We start from the raw sequence: 15,521 nt of genomic DNA on the forward strand, positions 1-15,521 counted from the left end.
AACATGATGATCCTGTGTTGCCACATAGAGGAAGGAAAAGTAACTAGGAAGAGACCAGCATTAATATTCTAGGGATAAAACTACTCGCACTACTCGAAGTCAAATAGCGGGAAATGGGAATAGCCCCTCGTTCGAACGATTCGAGTGACATCTGATGGCGGGAAATGTGGAACTGACGTTCTCTTACGTCATTATGGCTCAAAATTGAAATCAATAAACTGTGTACAATGTTGAATGCACATGCCAGTCGGGGAGAAATGGCGATTATGTCAAAACATAGTGTGAGATTGATTAGAATTTGATCCGAGGAGGAAACCGCGAACCTGCCTGAGGAAAATGTCGCGTAACGTAAAAAGAAAACTGGCAATATTTGCCGGAACATCAAAGTGTCTGATCTACGTAAGTGTTGAGATTCTCGAATCCATTCTTACTCTTATTTATAATCTTTTTTTAATACTCTCATGAATTCTCTTTCTTCTCTATCGCAGGCAGAAGCAAAGTTTTGTGCCTCTGAGATGCCAGGCGAGGTAAAATACTACGAGTGTCTTAGAACTGAGTATTGTTGTGCACTTGGCTGTTGCGTTTCTCCCGGACTGCTCCACTTTCAACATCTTTGGTATTATTGGTAGGTAGTTAAAATTAAACTTTGGGCAATGTCAAATAGCTCCCTTCGGCATTATACGTTTTACAGCAATTATATGGCCGGTTTGGCGCTATCAGATTCTGAGCGGTCGGTATTAATTTTAGAAATTCGATACAGTCGAGGCTAAATGTCAAATGGGACTAGAAATGAAAGGATAGGGGCTATTCCCGTTTTATGTGAAAACGATCATAATTTTATCTTTAATTTAATGCCAAAAGTAAATGTTTATTATGAATTTTAGGTTGCTGGTAATAATAATGTTCCTGGTTTGTTCCGGCGGTGGTTGGTGGTATCGATACTGGCTGCAAGGTCGTTACAGAGCTGCTGCTTCGACGATTCCAAATCGCTCCTCCGGTTCAAGGTCGCACGGCTCACTGCGAGGATCGGCCTGCCAGGCGCAGCAAGCTCGGATTACTTACAATTCATCGAGAAATTCCATCTTGTTGCATCGCATGTGGAAAGGTTTGAACGAAACTGATCAAAAGAAATGGAATTTTTCTGGAAAATAATGTCGAATTATGGAATTTTTAGGTCCACAAAGAAACGGAGCATCCCCGGGTCATCAGAACGGTGGAGCGACGTCCTCGGGACATTATCAGAACATGAGCGTGGTTTTGAACGACACGTCGTGTCCTTATTATCAGTTGTACGGTCCACCACCGAGCTACGAGACGGTGATAGCTCAGTCTCGTGGAAAATTGTCAAATCCAGCGTCTCCGGAGCACGGGGCTATAACGTATCCCTGCCGTCGTGGGGCTGGCGTAACATCCGAGGCAGCGGTAGCCCCTTCCCAATGCTTTTTGTACCCGTGCAGTCCAGTCGTCAGGTTGAACGGCCGAATCGACGAGATACCCCAATACCAGAGCGAGAACTCGGCATCTCGCCACTTGGGGAACCAACGCGAGGACGTGCCTTTCGCGCATTATTCCCAGCATTGCATGGCCAATGGTATATTGAGGCAAAATGTTTGCGTCCCTTACGACTACCAGGAAGCAGCCGCAGTGTTTGGTTGCGCCTACCACGCCAACAGTCCTAAAAAGTACGGTGCGGATAAATCCTCGGACACCTCGGATGTTGAGAACGTATCCAGGGTTGAACAATATACGATGAGCTCCAATAGCTGGGACCATTCGAGACACTCGATTTCGAAAGTTCACGGGAAGGAAGGTAGATCCAGCAGGAAGTGCAATAAATCCCGGAAGACCAGCGATGCTGGCAAAAGTTCCAAAACCGGAGTCTCCGATTCGAAGATCCAACGAGGCTCGGATGGCTCGGGAGCTTCCAGCGAGTCTGAGCTTAGCTCGAAGGAGCGCAATGTAGAAACGATCAATGATCGTAACGAGGACGTTTCAAGCGAATCGGAGGATTTCAGCTCGAGGGAACCTAAAAATCAGCGAGATGGCAACGAGCATGAAACTTTGAGTCCTTCGAGCTCGCAGGAGAAAAGAAATTCGATTGATGAGAATTTCGAAGCATCAGGAGCCGGAAGTACGTCTTTTGAAAGTGAGATGAAGGAAAAAAGAGGCTCTGGGAGTCGAGCTTGCAATAAACAAGGTGGTCGTAATAAAGCGAAAAATTATGAGGAGCGTGAAACTTGCTCGAGGAGCTCATCGAACTCTGACGTAGCTGCTCGAGTTTCCAACAGGTCTCCAACAAGTACAGAGCGAATTTTTGAAGCCGGTACTGGTCCTCCTTAATTAAATCCATCCAATAATGTGATATTAGCTTCCTTTGATTTTTGAGACGCATTTGCCAAAGAACAGTGTCACCTCCTAGTGACCAGAAAAAATGCGAGCTCTAAATCTTGAAAGTAAACAGCACGATCGCTCGAGATTTATCAACCGATCGTCCAAACGTTAATCTCTCTAAGGACCAATTCGTTGATTTTTCTTCGAGTGCATAAGAGAATAGGTCCCAAGTCGCATGGTCCAGATAAGAAAGCTTTACGATCTTCTAAAAATTGTGATTTCCCCTTTAAGACCTTCATTGGACGTTATTACGGATCTGAAACAATATTCACGTATGTAGTTTAGGATTTCAAACATTTTTCCACTGTTATTCTATAATCATTATTCTTGTATGCTATTTACTCGTGCGGTTCTACAAATTTTATCTTTTATTACGTTTTTTTTTACGTTTAATCGTCCATAACAGATTTACCATAAAGTTTTTCCCCTTAAGACAGTTATAATTAGTTTCTATTCTGCACAATCACCTGAAAAATTGCTTAAATAATCTTACGCTTTTGTGTAAATAACTTTAAACACGTACGCATGATGGTCTTATAAATAAGGCGATTTTAAGCATAGGTTATCATTTTTTATCATCATTAGAAGAAAAAGGACAATTGAAATTGAGACATCATTATTTAGAAGATATGATTATGCAGACCAGAATAAAAGTACGAACAATCAGATATTAAAATGGTCAAATATTTCAGCAGACAACGCGTGAATATATTTAAACATTACACTACATATAAAATAATTCAGGTAAAAAGTAACCATTAGGATTATTCCCACCAGCCAGTATTGGATATATCATTTTCATGCGACTAAAGTTATAGATATATTTTTTCAAGAGATATTATAAATATACATGAGATTATATACACATTCTCTGTATGTTTTCTAGTATATACTTCCAAAATATTATACTGCCGCAATGAAGAATTTTTTGCCACTAATTAAGAGCGATTGTCGACACTTTACACGGTACTCTCCAATTGTACGATGTTTACACCTCTTTTCAGCTCAACTGATTTCACGCACAATTATTTGAGTTTCTGACAAATTTCACGTTTCGTTCCCTCGTCTATTATAAATAATTCACTTTGACTCGGTGGAACCAAGCACACTTTTTTATTCTGACTCATTGCACGTGAGACGTCGACATAATCTTATTCCACATTATATAATCTAAAGCAATGGCCTTGTCGCCATATTTTGTAACAAATGTACTCTAACATAAAAAGACATAGGTGAGAAGACAGCTTTCCTACCCTTGATGAACTTATCGTCTGATCTATTTTGCCAGTGTGTGTTAGAAAGAATCACACAAACCCAATTTATATTCGTGGAAAAGCTTTACTGGAAACTGGTTTAAGACCTTGCAAATAGGAGAAAGAAAGATAAAAGAAAATTCAAGATTTTACTAAGAGCACTTTAAAGATCATGTTATGTCTAGCACTGTAAGCCGCAAATTAACTCATTAAAAAATGTGTAATTAAATAAAAAGAACTCTAGTTTGTTTACAGTCGTATGAATAATAAGAGGTATAGATAGATATGTGTGAATTGTCAGTATAGAACATAGAGGATTATTTCTAATTATTTGTACAAGGTAAACCATTATCACTCGATACAAATGCAATTGTTTTAATGATATTTCGATGTTAAAATATACGAGATAAATTTAATAGCCTTAAATGTAAAATTTTCACGTTTAATGCTGAATTTTCAATAAGTAAATGTATCTACGTTCCAATCATTGTGAAAAGATTAACATAATTTATTTCGCGTATTAAGATAAACATATCAGTAATTAAACTGTCTGCAGAAATCCTTTCACTTTTAGCTTTGTATTGTCCGATTAAGACTGTAATGATTTAGGTATGCATATCTGTGTTATACTTAATTTAGTCTAATTTTTTATTATAAAAAATTAACGACGTCTTGAAGACGATAAATGATATTTTTTTCTCTAATATAAAAGCGGTCCAAGAAAAAGAGCGTGCCAATAGAAAAAAACACAAGTCCATAAAAAAGAGAAACAAGAGAGAAGAGAGTGAAGGAAAAAGAGACATATCTCGTAGAGATCTCTCATAGCCAAGTTGGTCTTACCTTATCTAAAACGATGGTTATTGTAATATATTATATATAAAACATATACAATTATTTTTTCTAATTAATCCTTTTTAAGCTGTTCGACAGCTTGGAACTACGGCGCATACCTACTTAATGAAATTATTGTGTTATCACGCGCACCATGTCCTGTGTCAATAGGATTTACAGAAAATCCACAAGAAGGTTTTGCTAAAGAACTTCTAGCAACATATTATATTTGTATGCGTGCGTAGCCTGCGTATTTAACGCGTAGCTTAATTAACCAGCTCCAGGATCGAGCGATCCACTTTTTACTTAACACGGATAGTGCCAAAAATCTTCCTAAAACGTTCCAACGTGTCATATTGATTCCGGGAACATTTTAGAAACCTTTCTGACCCTATAAGTGCTATGTGGATTACCGTAATACGCCATTATGAAAATTAATAAAACACTGTAACATATTGTATTTAACTCGCAAAAACGTCTTTCTTAAATAAATATGCGAAATATTTATTCACATTATATTTAGACGCTTCCATTTCCTTCATCTTTCATTGTATATCATAATTTTCAAATAATTACAAGATGATCCAAGTATAGAAGGTAGCAACTATAAGATCGATATAAATCAAAATGGCACATGCTCGTGAGGGAAATGAAACAAAAATAATAAAAATTCCAAATTGCAAGAGGGGTTGGAATAAAACAGAGCAAAATGATAAGAAAATTTAATAACTAAGTTTTTCTGCAGGGGTGGGAGGTGCTTGATCGAGAGAAGATGTTGAAGGTTAGGTTTCAGGGTGTAAGCTAGGTAAAGGAATGAAAATGAAAATGGCGTCGGGTGGAACAAGGGAACTGACGAAAGAATGAGGTTAAGGGTAGGAGAAAAATTCGTTAGATGTGTAGTTATATGGGTAGATTTGGATACAAGGGACCACATCACAGCTGGATTTCGAATAAAGATGAAGAAAGACGGGAAGATGGCAGGTGGTACGTAACGGTTTAACGGGTAACGGGCGGTGGAAAAGGAAATCAATATAGGGGGATCGGCGGAGGCAGAGGGGATACCATCCCCCGTGTGGAGCGGCCGCTGCAGGCGGGACGGAACGAACGGATATCAGTTTTCTAGCCACGCTGGCAATAAGAAAATGTCTTAGTAGCATTTATAGCTTTTCCTCGTCAACTTCCTCTCGTTCTCGGCCGTCGCCGAGGCTAGCCCCAAGTTTTCGGGCCTGGCTCTAATTTCTCTCTCTCTCTCTCTCTCTCTCTCTACCTCCATGCTCGATCAATAATTAAAGTGACAGTGTGCAGTGGTTGCGCGATAGTGCCGGGCCAAGATGTCCGTGAAGGTGAGTCCGCCAATGTACCACCGGATGTAACTATGAAAAATTATACACTATTCCAATTCGACAACAATTGAACCCTCGACTACCCGATACTATACCCCCTCCTCCTCTCTAACCAACCGCTCTTTATCATTTCCTGTTACGAGAGCATCTACGAAAGTTGACTAACGTTCCGACATTCTATATTCATGTGATTTCAAACGGTGACTATTTAAATCCCTCGTGAGCTCATGAGACTTGCCTCTTATTGTTGACGGTTCATTCAATTCGATCGTGTAATTGCTTACCGCTATAGATTTTTTAATTAATCCAATTAACCGATAACGCCGATATGAAAGGCGACATCTCTCTCGCTACCATTTATCGTATTATTGTGCGCCAGGGGAAAGCAGTTTCTAATTCAATTAAATGTCACTGTCATTCTATTTTTCGCTAATCAAGCTATACGAGATGATTATTCCTACAAATATTCATCGTTCAAAAAGCATTTTCATTCATAAGCAATATTCTATCTTCTGATCAATGACCAAAAACAATAATAAAATAATTTCCTAAAGAGATTGTCCATGTTTCGTAAATTTTTACTAGTTAGAATATATTTTAATCGACTTTGCATAATCCTTGTATTTTTAACAATGGATGGACAATTTATTCATTATTATTATCTACCGAGTATGCAAGATGAACAATATGGTACGAGAATATAGCGATACGCGCCTTTTTCCCGCCATCGCATCGTCCGTGACACGAATTCGATGTTGTTGGCTAATTAATTTGCCAAATTTCCCTGTGGATTTGCTTGTCGCAGGGAGCGCAGTGCGTGTACCGCGACGGAAACGAAGAAGAAGAAGAAGAAGAAGAAGGATAAAATTTAATGGTATTAATGGCGCGACAACGACAAGTGTTCGTTTCCTGTTGGGACGAATTGTAAATGATCTCTCCTGCGTGTGCGTGTGCTTGTGCGTGAGCCGAGAAAGCTCAGCGTGCGCAAGCGCCGGATACTTACAATACGGAGCTTTTTGCACGACGGAACGAGAACGAGAACGAGACGAGCGAGCGAGCCGCGTGCAATCGTCGTGCTAGCCGCCGTCGTAGCCGCCGCAGCCGCCGCAGCAGCCGCCGCCGCCGACGACGCCGCCGGCCCGGCTGCCTGCAGTCACCACGCAAACCTCCGATCGGTCGTATTTTCATTCCGCATTTTCCTCATTTCCTCCTTCCTCGCTTACGAGAACATGTCAACTGTCAATTCTCGCCTCCAATGAATGTTTACAAGAAGAGAGAAGAGGTAATAAATCAGTGAGACACACCTTTCTGTACAAAAATCCAATTCACATGCCATTATTTTCGCGCCCTCGGAATTTCCAACTGTCCCACACAGTGAAATAACAATTATCGGTTTTATCGTCTCGAGGTTTATCCAATCACCGAAAAGTGGTTGGTATCGAGGAAAATATTACGCTGTACGTATAGTGAGGAGTGAAGATATTTCCGTTTGTTGTTCGGTTGAACACATAGTCGCTTTTTCATTCGTCATTTAATTAAAATGCCGACGTAAAACAGTGAATTCATGACGAGATTGTAAAGTAGCCACTAATGGAATAACGGATGAGGTGACAAAATTCATGCATCATAGGATAAAGAGTTAACGAAGAGAAACAAGGAAATTCTAAACTATTCGATATTAAAACGAAGCTTCATTGTATGGACAGTTTTTTTTAAGATTTTTTTTCACAACTGAGCGAAGCAGAATCGAAGAGATAAAAAAAGGTTTTGCTATTCATACACACGTATACTAGTGAATTAAGAGAACCGAAAGAAAATTGAATTTTGTAAAATATATCTGTAGAAATATTTGGTATTTTGGCCTATCGTGCTACGAGAATTGGACGAAATATATTTATGTGAAGAATTATACATGCGTTAGGGGCGACAGATTATACTAGAGATCAAAGTATACGAATCTAGGAATGGTTTTCCACGGTGGAATGGAAGTACCATTTATCGGTTCTTCGAGATTCCCGAGGCACGTCTCGTGGTCTGCGATTGGTGGCCGAGGACAATTCTATTTTTAGAACGATCTAAAATCGTATCTCTGTATATCCACCAACCAATTTTGCATAATTTCCATCGTAATTTTTACATTTCGTTCGACATGGTGTGTTTTTTCTCACTGCACAGTTTATTTATCTATACGCCATTGACGTTGGTCGTATATTAAGAAAACCCGAAATTATCCATGCGGACTTCCGGTCTCGAGAAGAACTAAACTCTATATCCCAACTGCGCAAAAAACTATTCTCGTCGTATAAACTCTGCCTCTCTGTTTTCTGTTAGAAGGAAACGCTGAAAAATTCGCAGGAGAAAATTGCAAATATTGTGTAGTAATATTTATACAGAAACATGCAGAGAATTGTAAATAGAGCGTCAATATACGAATAAAAATGGCTGGTTTCTTTTATATACAACGACGATTTTGAAATTAACGGGAATAAATGCGAGTATTGAATTATTCAAATGTAAATAGGAGGGAGCGGCTACTTTGAAGCGTGCACGCGCCGCTCTGTTTTATCTGTGCAATTTAATTCAATGATGCGATTGACGTACGATGTTCTTATTTTGTGCGTCAGCAGAGACATGAAAATGATGTTTCTCTCCGAATATGGAAGGTCGCCGCTTCGCTTATTTACAGCTGCGTCTAATTAACGTTCGAGCCTCATAGCTGATGCTTTTCATCGATAGTTACAAAATGTAGCAGAGTCCTTTTCTCTACAGGACTTATATACCAAGGCGATATTAAACGAACGAAATCGTCGGGAAACTCGCGTTTGAAACTTGGCAAGCTTTTCGCTCGAACCGCACGATTTAGACTCAAAGCGGATTATCGCAGATGTAATCGTCGTGGCGCAAAGTTCGTAACTCGAGCGTATACTCTTGTTCATTGATAATTCACGGCGAAACCGATTTATTGCCAAACGCCATAGCTCTTTCCTTATAAACAGCTTATCTCATATATTATGTCTAAATTTAACGTCAGACGTGATTATCATAGACGCTTAGAAAATTCTGTTGATGTTGCGTGAAATTACAATAACGGAATAAACTTATTGGTTCGAAAAGGAAATTTATCGTTCTCTCGTGCGAATAACCTTTATTCATTCATAAAAGTAATGACTTTTATGAAGGATATTTTATAACTATAGCTTATTATTGTTGGAGACGAATTATTATTCTGTGGTTGTAAGTAAACGATAAATCTTAGAATGCAATAATCTTGAAGGAAATAATTCAAAATATGGGCCAATTAACTTTTTTATCGGGTATAGTTTTCTTTCTGAGGAAATTAACCCGAGATAACTATAGCCAATTAAAGTGCGCTCCGAAAACGAACGCAGAAGGTTTTATGATTATTAGATTTATCGAGCAGGCACGACACGCCCTCGTAAACGCCTCTCTATGCTGATAAAATATTCGGCGTCTGCTTCTAATCAGATTTATCATAAAATATTAGTAGGTAAAAAGACTATATATATATATATATATATATATATATGTAGTCCTTAGATAACGTCGCTTATCAACCAAAACAATCCATCGTTGCCAATCGAATTGTAGAGCAGATCGAGATTCCTGTGGATAAAGCTAATTTAGAAAAGTTCAATTACCGAGTTGGCGCACAGAAAAAGTGGCAACAGAGCCGTATTCCTTGACTATTGAAATGAAACTTTATTCATTAAATGGGACAAAAGTTTGGAGATTTAAAAAGTTGAAATACTTTTCCGAGTGTAATTCGAGCGATAAGAAGGAATTGTGCCGCAAAGCTGGTTATTGTGATGTAAACAAGAAGGAGATGAAAAGTTTTCTTGTTAAATATTCCTATAAAAGCGTTCAATTTTTGCCAACTTGTTTGAATTTAGCAAAGTTTCACGCTGGGAAGTTTCTCGTGAAATCTAAACAAATATTATGAGAGTACGCAGAGAGGGGGGAAGGAATAAGTTCAAAGTGCATTGGTGTTTATTTTTTGTTACAGATGACGAGGTATAAACAGACGGAGTTCGAGGACGAGGACAGCAGCAGCATCGGTTCAGTGGCGTTGAATAGCGAAGGCATCAGCACATCTGCCACGCACATTAGATATCACTCTGTAAGTTTTTCAATGGAACCAAAGAAAAGAATGGAATATTATTGTTTCAGCATAGCCACTGTTTAAGATAAATCTGTTTTACAGGGCACAACGCTATGGAGAGCGAGAAGCGCTTTGGAGAGATGCTTATTTATATTGTGCGCCGGTTTGTTGTTGATAGTGATCGTTCTTTCAATAGTCATCAGTAGCAAAAACGGCTGGGACGATTCACAGATCCTCCACGTGACTTCCCCTGCAGAAGGTTAAAAGTTCTTCTCAAGGTCACGACGAGTCTCCTCGACCGACATATTAATTCAGAAATTTGTCCACAGCCGGAAATTACTGCCTGACGGAGCACTGTATAACGGTGGTAGCATCGTTAATAAATAGTATAGATCGCTCGGTTGATCCCTGCGATGACTTTTACGAGTACGCCTGTGGTGGTTGGACCAAAAAAAATCCCATACCGGATGGGAAGAGTATGTGGGGCACGTTTGGGAAACTCGAGCAGGATAATCAGTTGGTTGTTAAGAACGTCCTTGGTAATCCTTTCTGTAGTATATATTCTAATTGTATTTTATACTTAAGTACGGATGAATCCAATTTAGGAATTCGAATGAGATTGGGATTGGATTGGGTACGTTGATTCGATGAGATAACGAAAATTGCATTGGGTTGCAGAAAAGCCTTTTAACGAATTAAAGTCGGAAGCGGAGAAGAAGGCAAAGCTGTTTTATTTATCCTGCATGGATTTGAACGGAACCATCGAGGAGCTTGGGGCGAAGCCAATGCTGGATTTGTTGGAAAACGTTGGAGGATGGAACGTCAGCGGTCGCTTCAATATTAGCACGTGGTCCTTGCAGACTAGTATGCACGTATTGCAAAATGTTTACAATATGGGCGGACTCTTTACTTGGGGTGTCAATGAGGATGACCGAAACAGTAGTAGATATATTATACAAGTAAGCCTATTGGTTTATTAATTCAATATTCTTTATTCTTTGCTTTAATAAAAATAAATATGAGAGAGAGAGAGAGAGAGAGAGACGCGAATGTAGATCAAGTGAGATTGTTAACGAGGGGATGAAAATTGTTCAAGATTGACCAGGGCGGTTTGACCCTGCCAACAGCCGACAATTATCTGAATAAAACTGAGCACGGCAAGGTGTTGGCGGCCTATTTGGAATACATGACGAAGGTACGTTAATCATGCCTATATCCATTTGTTAGAGAGACTCTTCAGTTTTTGCATTAGACGAGCAATTAGTGACTGAACGATACGCGTCGTGAAATTCCACGAGTGGTCTACCCTTGAAATTACAGATAGGAGTTTTATTGGGGGGGGAGGAGAACAGCACGAGGAAACAGATGCAGGACGTAATTGATTTCGAGACAAAATTGGCCGAGATCACTACGCCGCAAGAGGACCGCAGGGACGAGGAGAAGCTCTATAACCTCATGACCTTGAACAGTCTTCAGCACAAAGCGCCTTTCGTGAGTACGGAATTGACCTTTCATTTGATAAATAGAAAATGCGCAATTCGAGTTTGATCGCTTCCAATCTCGAACAATCAAACTCTTAATGGATAAAAACTTATCAATTTTTCCAGATGTCCTGGGTGGATTATTTCCAGAATGCCACTCGTCTGGTCAATAAGAGAATCAACGGTAAGGCTGTGATAGTGAATTTTGCACCAGAGTACTTTGTCAAATTATCGAAAGTTATGGCTGAATACAACAGTACGACGGGAGGAAAAATGCGAGTATATTCTACTCATTACCTATTTGCTTTTGAAGAATTCGAAAATATTCGTCTTACGAATTATTACATTTTTGCAGAATCCTGAATAACTATCTCGTTTGGCAAACGGTGAGGTCTTTGACGGCCTATTTGTCGAAACCGTTTCGCGACGCTTACAAAGGCCTGAGAAAGGTTCTTATGGGGTCGGAAGGTAGGGAGGAACAATGGCGCTATTGTGTCAATGACGCCAATAATGCAATGGGATTTGCCATTGGTGCCATGTTCGTCAGAGAAGTCTTTCATGGCAAAAGTAAACCCATGGTCAGTTATAGGAGACATCACAAACATATCGAATTACAGCTTACTCACATATATTGCAATCGTTATTGATTCTTGTCTTTTCTATGGGGATTCTAGGCTGAAAAAATGATTAACGAGGTTCGTACGGCCTTTACGTCTAACTTGAAGAATCTCGATTGGATGGATGGGGAAACCAGAAAATCTGCCGAAGAAAAAGCCAACGCCATCACCGACATGATCGGCTTCCCGGACTTTATTCTCAACCCCGCCGAGTTGAACGATAAATATGCTGATCTACAAATCAAACAGAACGAGTATTTCGAGAATAACATCAGAATGAACAAGTACAATCTTCGCAAGGGTCTGGAAAAGCTCGATCAACCTGTGAACAAGGCAACTTGGATCATGACGCCACCCACTGTCAATGCTTATTACACGCCGACGAAGAATCAAATTGTTTTTCCTGCTGGAATACTTCAAAGTCCCTTTTTCGATATGGAGAATCCCAGTAGCTTGAATTTTGGAGGCATGGGAGTCGTTATGGGACACGAACTCACTCATGCCTTCGATGATCAAGGTAATTCGAATCTTAGTTTGGTCTTATTCCTCGAGTCGTATTAAATTAAAACGAGATTTGAAAATGTGCAAATAGGATAGCTCTTTAATAAAATTATATAATTCATTTCTTCTCTTAATATTTAGGAAGGGAGTACGATTTGCATGGTAATTTGCATCAGTGGTGGAATAACGCTACTATAGATAGGTTCAAAAATAGAACAGAATGTTTTGTGGAGCAATATGGTAGCTACGAAATTGAAGGTCGTCGCGTTAACGGTCGGCAGACATTGGGTAACTAAAATATAAGAACAATTTTCAAATAAGATTTTCAACCATGGACGAGCAGATGTTATTGTTTTCGTTGAATTTTTAGGCGAGAACATCGCGGACAACGGTGGTCTCAAAGCTGCTTATCACGCTTATCTCACCACTCCAAAGAGTCACGAGGATCAATTGCCGCTGCCTGGACTTAACCTGACGCATCGTCAACTTTTTTTCCTGAACTTTGCTCAGGTACGATCAAATAACGATTGGAGACATTGGTGGGAGAAGGCGTTAGTTCGCATTTTCAATGGTTTGAACAAATTTGCAGACATTAAAGTTTCCAGGTAGCATATACAGCATATGCGATTTGACACGTTTGTTATTAAAAACTTTCTATAGGAGACAATGAATATAAGAATTCATTTTAATTATGAAGATTAAATCTTTATACAAAGTTTTAATAACATGCATTAGATCATTGTGTTTTAAAAAAAAAAGTGAATTAATGCCTTCTTCCACCGATATTTTCAATTTTAAAATGCAATACTTATCAATCCATATATTTTTGCAACTATACATCAAGTTTTTATATCTCAAGGGTTCGTCTAATTATTGTTTTCTTTGGAAGGTTTGGTGTACCGCGGTAACACCCGAAACGATAGGACTACAATTGGAAAAGGATTCGCATTGTCCACCGAAATTTCGAGTGATAGGTCCACTCTCCAATTTGCCAGAATTCGCTACAGAGTTCAGCTGTCCGAAAGGCTCCAAGATGAATCCTGTGCACAAGTGCGAGGTCTGGTAAAAACATTCAAGGTCGCAGAAAAATCTGACGAAAAGATATGCGATTGGGCTACTTCCGGTTGTCCGAAAGTATTTTACCGGATGTTCACCGTTAGAATTCTTGGAAAGAGCATTAAGGAATTAACGAATCAACAAAGTCAATCCCACGTTCTGCAGCCAGCAATTCAATTGAGACTCATGGTGATAACTCGCGTTAGATGAACAAAGCGAGATCACCGGGCAAAGAGTCTTCGTTTCGACGGACCTAAACTATAGGTTACTTGTACGTTAGCGGCTACGATGGATAAGAGCGGGTGTCATTAAGAGAAGAAAGAAGAAGATAAAGAAGAAGAATCGAAGAGGAGGAAGCACCGGAATTTCCGTTTGAATGGGAACTAGCGCGTTCATGTAAATAATATCGTGTCCATGTCGAGGTCCACGCGCAATTTTACTAAATATTTTAAGAAGTATCCTGATTGACCTTTGGGTGTATCAGGAGAGTCCAGGTTGAATGGGAGGCTAGCACTTATTTGTCAGGAGGCACTAAGACCATCCGTTACTCCCGTTAAGCTGGCTACTTTTAAAGTGGACAGCGACACTTTGTCAGTATACAAATATACCTACGGTTCATCGAGCGCTGCGTACATTCGCACCAGAGCAGCTTCCGACAAAACTGGAGCTCTTTTTTCTATCGTCAAAGGCGCTAATCGCATTTTTCACTTTTATACTCGCAACGGACCCCATGCTCGACCCATTTGCAGGGATTTCACGAAGCTATATACTTATAAATATAGAGACCATTGTTTCACAAGATTTATCATGTTAAAAGAACAGGTTAAATAAATTTATGGAAGAATGAGGAAAATTACGATGATATCGAACGCTCGACGAAACGTTGCTTACGCGTATTGTTCGAGGCGTTTCTCATATTCTTGCCACCGAGAATAGTGAAAAATGCTCGCGACGCATTCGATGAACCGCAGAATATGCCGTTATTGGGCAAACATTATTTCTGCAGGCAGGATCTATAGTATAAATAAGCTTAAGAAATTTATTTTATAAAGATGGTAACTTACATAGAGCTAGGCGGAATTAGTATGCTAACCTATGCCAAAATGCGATGTAATCTCGCCGAGTTTATTTATCGAATTCCCAGATGATGAAATCTTTTAGGAGTCCGATAGTTGGATTATGCGCGATAGAAAGGGAGGGAGGGGTGAGGTACAAATAAAAAACAATTATCACTGTTGTATTTGTCTGGTTGTCTCGAATAACATAAGAAACGGGCTTAAAATAATTTAAGAAACATTCTCGAGCTAAACCATGCAAAGAGACGAAACAGCTACGGTTATCCTTTAACTAAGTATAACGTTTCAACAGGAAAATTAATATACCCACGTATATTGTAAATGCTGTGAATGTCTCGAGTTTCCCAATACTATTAACATTAACGATCTCCTCATTCTTTCCTCCTATTTTCTAATCTTATGGTTTTATTCTTGGTATTAAGAATTTTGCAGGGAAACCGACACTTGCGAAGATATGCCAAAGTTTGCTTTTTTAACGTTAAGTAGGAATAACAATTTTTGGGCGATGACGAATGGTAGTGAAGACAATTATTGGCGCCTAGAATATGTTTCCTAAGCTGTGTATGATCGACGTCAAAGTTTAAACAATCCACACTGTGACTTACGAATTTGTAACGTCCGCTGTTTGTAATAATTGTCAATAATGTCGTAAATAATATGGCCACCTTGAAAGTTACATTGTTGCGTGTTACTTGAAAGTAATGTTTGTCTATTATTTGATATATGATAAAGAAATTTTACGATCATTAACGAACACGTTTATGATAATTTTCTTGTGTATTATTCTTGTATACTATGTATATCGTGCTTATTAAACTAAAATCCAACATTCGCATCTCTACCCAGCTTTAT

At 39.2% G+C, this 15,521-nt stretch overlaps 2 protein-coding genes across 4 annotated transcripts; both read left to right on the forward strand.

Moving 5' to 3' along the window:
• Positions 1-205: 205 nt before the first annotated feature.
• LOC136782728 (uncharacterized) lies at positions 206-4,967 on the forward strand. The gene is made up of 4 exons (XM_066742354.1): positions 206-399; positions 489-625; positions 885-1,105; positions 1,175-4,967. The coding sequence occupies exons 1-4, from the start codon at positions 337-339 to the stop codon at positions 2,338-2,340; spliced, it is 1,587 nt and encodes a 528-aa protein (XP_066598451.1). The 5' UTR covers positions 206-336; the 3' UTR covers positions 2,341-4,967.
• Positions 4,968-5,566: 599 nt separating this feature from the next.
• On the forward strand, positions 5,567-15,500 carry Nep3 (Neprilysin 3). 3 transcript variants are annotated; one of them, XM_066742496.1, is made up of 13 exons: positions 5,567-5,818; positions 9,843-9,956; positions 10,041-10,197; positions 10,268-10,477; positions 10,617-10,897; positions 11,035-11,133; positions 11,259-11,429; positions 11,546-11,694; positions 11,775-11,997; positions 12,094-12,553; positions 12,679-12,825; positions 12,908-13,047; positions 13,427-15,500. In XM_066742496.1, exons 1-13 carry the CDS (start codon positions 5,807-5,809, stop codon positions 13,601-13,603), a joined length of 2,340 nt encoding a protein of 779 aa, XP_066598593.1. In that variant the 5' UTR covers positions 5,567-5,806; the 3' UTR covers positions 13,604-15,500. The 3 variants fall into 3 exon arrangements, with proteins under 3 accessions (XP_066598593.1, XP_066598592.1, XP_066598594.1); XM_066742495.1 differs by lacking the exon at positions 5,567-5,818 and adding an exon at positions 6,876-7,100; XM_066742497.1 differs by lacking the exon at positions 5,567-5,818 and adding an exon at positions 7,168-7,275.
• Positions 15,501-15,521: the final 21 nt, after the last annotated feature.

Source organism: Prorops nasuta, unplaced genomic scaffold (genome assembly GCF_024137725.1).
Source record: "Prorops nasuta isolate Cenicafe-Biocafe unplaced genomic scaffold, Cenicafe_Pnas_1.2 PNAS00030, whole genome shotgun sequence".
In the NCBI taxonomy this organism is placed as follows: domain Eukaryota; kingdom Metazoa; phylum Arthropoda; class Insecta; order Hymenoptera; family Bethylidae; genus Prorops; species Prorops nasuta.

Excerpts from the sequence above, each read along its gene's own strand:
- LOC136782728 (XM_066742354.1), top strand. The coding sequence starts at position 337 with ATGTCGCGTAACGTAAAAAGAAAACTGGCAATATTTGCCGGAACATCA. Across the intron at positions 626-884 it reads CAACATCTTTGGTATTATTG|GTTGCTGGTAATAATAATGT; the intron begins GTAGGTAGTTAA and ends TATGAATTTTAG. Across the intron at positions 1,106-1,174 it reads GTTGCATCGCATGTGGAAAG|GTCCACAAAGAAACGGAGCA; the intron begins GTTTGAACGAAA and ends TGGAATTTTTAG.
- Nep3 (XM_066742495.1), top strand. The coding sequence starts at position 7,074 with ATGAATGTTTACAAGAAGAGAGAAGAG. Across the intron at positions 10,198-10,267 it reads CGTGACTTCCCCTGCAGAAG|CCGGAAATTACTGCCTGACG; the intron begins GTTAAAAGTTCT and ends ATTTGTCCACAG. Across the intron at positions 13,048-13,426 it reads TTTTCCTGAACTTTGCTCAG|GTTTGGTGTACCGCGGTAAC; the intron begins GTACGATCAAAT and ends TTTCTTTGGAAG.